Consider the following 4,476-nt stretch of genomic DNA (forward strand, 5'->3'; position numbering starts at 1 on the left):
CCGCGCGCTCTGCGCCAATACAACCAATATTTAACACATCTGTTAAAGCGTTTTGATAGCGCCAATCCCGTTAAGACATTAGTCCATGACGAGCACCAGATTGAGTGTTGAGAATCCAATGAAACCCTGAAAGTGATTTACATCTGAGATGCTGCAGCGTCTGCAAATACAATGCAACTATGAATACACTGACGTTATTTATTGTGCTTTCGTTCAAATCAGGCGCATTTACACAAAGGCCGTTACAGAAAAACGAAAAAAAGTTTGTGAAAATATGTGCATATATATTGTTATCAAAATTAAAAACAGAGTTCATTTTAGAGGACAGTGGAGAGTTAATCATCATTTTCTTCAACTTTTATGATCATTCCGATCAACTAAAAAAAGTACAAATCCCGATTAAAAGCTTTAGATGAATTTGTTTCCAGCAGTGCGGTTTGATTCAGCTCTGGATGCAGATTTGCTGAATTGTTTGTTGCACGCGCTGTAATGTGTTCTTCTCCTGCTTTGCATTGAAAATGCTTCTGAAAACAGTCTGAGTGAATGTTGCTCTTTAATTGGGCCTCCTTCCTCCGTCAAACAAAAGTCAGTGAAAAGAAACTGAGGAATAAACACAAGTGATGTGTGAGCCTCTGTGTGCGCTGTGCGATTATGAAGTCTAATGCAATCATAAATTGCGCCTGTGGGCCAATCAGCGGGCCGGAGACGCGCCATGAAAGCGCCCCATGTGGAGGACTTTGTTGCGCCTCTTTGTGGAGGCCGTGAGCCCTGAAAGCAGGAGGAGGGGGGGAGGCTGCTATAAAACTCCTCACAGTGAGGATGAGGAGTCACAGCGCAGTTTCTCACAGCTGGCACGAGGACAATTTCAACTTTCACTCTCTTAAATCTGGGACCATGATGATCCCAAGCGTCATCGCGCCTCCTGCCATGTACCCGGGTCTTTATCGGCCCGCCGCCGCTCTGCCGCTGCATCACACCCTCCCCTCCAACTTCCCGACCTACTCCAGCTTCCTTGTGGAGGATCTGCTGCGGATAAGCCGCCCCGCCGCCTTCGTAAATCGTACCGGAGCAGCCAGCGCCTCCATGACCGCAGCAACTACCACCGCGTCCTTCAGCGGCGCGCCCGCAGAGCGCACGGCGGTGGTCACCACCCCGGTGACACGCGAATCGTGCACCCCAAAAACGTCGCTGCAGAGCAGCAAAGACCCGAGTTTTCTTAAGTTCGGAGTGAGCGCCATCCTCGCCCCGTCAACAAAGAGCGGTGAGTGAACGCGCCGCGCTGGTCTGTGGACTCCTGCTTTCAGGATTGGTTTTAAACATGTGATCTTCTCCCTCCACAGCGCTCTCACCCCCCGCAGTGCACAGCCTGCACCCCAAGACCTTCCCTGTGCCCTGTTTGGACGGAACCTTCCACCCCATATTCAGGACACCCTATTTACCAGGTAGGCACTACTTTTACGCACAACTTTTACGCACGACCCCTCCTCCTTTCTTTCACCTTTCGAACCGTGTCAACTAATTATATTTAAATGCCCCCCCCCCCCCCCCCCCAAACTAAATATATATTGAACTGAAACAGGAGCAAGCAGCCGGAAAAGAAAGAAATCACTGTCTTATTAATGGAGCCCTGGCTCTGGCCTCTGCTCAGTCTCACCCACGCACCCCCTAATTAACCAATTATCCCAAATCGTCACGCTCTAAATTTGAGGCGGGGTGGCGAGTCCTACTCCCCCCTTGCTTCCCACTGGGGGGCGTTCTGGCATTTCTCCGCCCCGCGTTTTCCCACAGCGCCCGGGGGGCCACCGGGCCGCTATGACGTCCAACAAAGCCTCCCGGCACCGTGACCAATTTTGTCAGCACCCACCACCCACACACCCTGGAGAGTGACTTTTACCAGGCGGGCCGAAGGCGTGAACCAGTCATGCACTAATTTCCCTATTAGGTGCCATTGAGAGTTTTCAATATTCTCACAAGACCACATAGTGCGACGTTGTTCCGCACGTCCTGCCGCTGCGCGCTCATCTCCGAGCAGTGAAAAACCCTGATCAGTGACGTTTGAAAAGTCAAACTGACCCCCGGGAGGTGTGCTGGCTGCGCTGTCAGGTCCACTCGCGAGAGAAAAGCAGAAGAACATTGTGTTAAAAAAAAAAAAGTTCAAAAAAGTCTCTTGGAAAGGAGACGGAGTCTTTTCATGCGCTCAGCTGAAAGCCTCAACAAAACAACTCCTGTGCACTGAAAAGCTTTTCGTGTTCATTTAATGAAAATGATTTGAGGGATCTTCCCCTCCTCCCCCCATCAGTATTCTGGTATGCGGTTGTGTTTAGTTTGAAAGTGTAAATCTCCTTTTGTTGCAGTAATATATGGCCTTCGCCGCCTGTCCTGAGTCTTTTCTGCGTTAGTTCATTACTACACAATTACCGTTCACGGTTTATTAACTCCTCTATCCGCCCTCACAGGGTTCCTTAAAGGATACGCTGCCTCTTTACCATACCAATGCGTTTGGGGACCGGCCAATGTGCTAATTAGTCACCTCGTGCCATTTCACTTGGAACGGAGACGCACTGCGCGGCTTTAGAGGAAAACACCCAATAATAAACCAGAGCAGGATTCACTTTATGACGTGGTATTTTAAAGGACCTGTTCCCCTAAAATTGGAAAATCACGTTCATCATTTCTTTTCAGGTGCTCGTGGGAAGCAGGACCACGCTGACTGTTTCTCGATTTATTTTCTCTGCAGCGTCTTCCTCCGTTGTTCCAATCCCGGGTACATTTTCGTGGCCTCTGGCCGCGCGTGGGAAGCCCCGCAGAGGGATGCTGCGCAGGGCGGTGTTCTCCGACGTGCAGCGCAAAGCTTTGGAGAAAATGTTCCAGAAGCAGAAATACATCAGCAAACCCGACAGGAAGAAACTGGCGTCAAAACTGGGCCTAAAAGACTCACAGGTGAGAGTTCTGCGCGTAAAAGCGCTCAGCGCGTGCCGTGCGCAAAGACGCGTCAGTTTGGTGTCTGACGCGCGTCTTATCTCTCTCTCTCTCTCTCCAGGTGAAAATCTGGTTCCAGAACCGCCGGATGAAGTGGAGGAACTCTAAAGAACGGGAGCTGCTGTCGTCCGGCGGATGCCGCGAGCAGACGCTGCCCACCAAAACCAACCCGCATCCGGACCTGAGCGACGTGGGCAAGAAGTCCTCCGCCGAGGAGGAGGAAGAGGAGGAGGAGATGTTGGAGGAGGAGGTGGCCTTCAGCAGGGAGAGAGTGAGGGCGCCGAGCTGCGGAGGCGCGTCCTCTCCGTCCCTGTCCAGTAAGAACTCGGACTTCTCAGAGTCAGACGACGAAGAAATCACGGTGTCCTAATTAAGAGTCACGTGACGCGCGCGGAGCCGCCCCTCCTCACTCACTGTTTGCTGTTTTTGCACAGCTTTGTCGACCTGTACAGTATTCTGTACAAATTTGTATGGAAATTTTATGCCAAGAAAATTGATTTACTTTGACTTTTAAATAGAGGTGTTTATTGAAAATTGTAGCTATTTCGTTAATAATTTATACGAATTTGTTTAATAAATATGTTGTATATATGTTTATTCCACACTTTGTACAATGCCAAATAAAAAACATGTAAACTGTTTCCACCATAACTGTGTTATCAATATGTGAAGATTTGGATCAACATCAGCGTTTAGGCCGGTGGATTAATTAAAAAATGTAAAATATTCATGGAATAAAATTTTAAACAAAAACCTGATGTGAGACGGAAAGTGACACAACTGGACAGACATGTTAAAAAAAAACAAAAAAACTAAAGTGTACAAGAGTAATATACATATGTGGCAGACATGAATGAGCTCGTCAGCATCTCACCATGTCATTTAGGTTCAGGGGAGCATTAGCATGGCAAAAACCTTTAAGCTTCTGGGGGGAGGGGTGTGCTGGAATGTATAATAGAAGATATACCTTACTGAATTTTCATATCAATATGATAAACTATATGACTATGATTTGACACAAAGTGCAGCAACAGTGAAAATTAAACATTCTTAAACAAAACAGTAATAATGCCACACTCATTTTGCACTCATCATAAGTTTAGGATACTGTGCCCTCACACTTGGAATTTCACACATTTTAATTTGTTTATGCCATTTTAAATACAAGAAATAAAAAAAAGAATTAGTTACTACAAACCTTAGCTGTGATTGTGACTCATCTAATTTGAAATATGAGCCAACAGAACATATAATAACCGGTAATCTTAGAATAACTGAGAACAGTAAGCTTAGAAAATTACTTAGCAAGGGAGCAGAGAACAAAATAATATTAACTGGGACACAAACCTCATAATACGTAGTTAAAAAAGCCATTATGGATTCCAAATAATGTTGGACTAAAAAAGAAAAAGTAGATACTAGAACATTGGATGAATGGGAAGGTCGAGTATTAGAAACAGTTCAAATTAAGATAGATAGACTAAGGAAAAAAGGAAA

General features: G+C 46.5%; 1 protein-coding gene across 1 annotated transcript; it reads left to right on the plus strand.

Moving 5' to 3' along the window:
• The first annotated feature begins 795 nt into the window (after positions 1-795).
• dbx1a (developing brain homeobox 1a) lies at positions 796-3,378 on the plus strand. Its single transcript, XM_034159458.1, has 4 exons — positions 796-1,261; positions 1,341-1,442; positions 2,738-2,940; positions 3,041-3,378. Exons 1-4 carry the CDS (start codon positions 820-822, stop codon positions 3,347-3,349), a joined length of 1,056 nt encoding a protein of 351 aa, XP_034015349.1. The 5' UTR covers positions 796-819; the 3' UTR covers positions 3,350-3,378.
• The last annotated feature ends 1,098 nt before the right edge of the window (positions 3,379-4,476 follow it).

The sequence above is a fragment of the Thalassophryne amazonica genome, chromosome 2 (assembly GCF_902500255.1).
Source record: "Thalassophryne amazonica chromosome 2, fThaAma1.1, whole genome shotgun sequence".
In the NCBI taxonomy this organism is placed as follows: Eukaryota; Metazoa; Chordata; class Actinopteri; order Batrachoidiformes; family Batrachoididae; genus Thalassophryne; species Thalassophryne amazonica.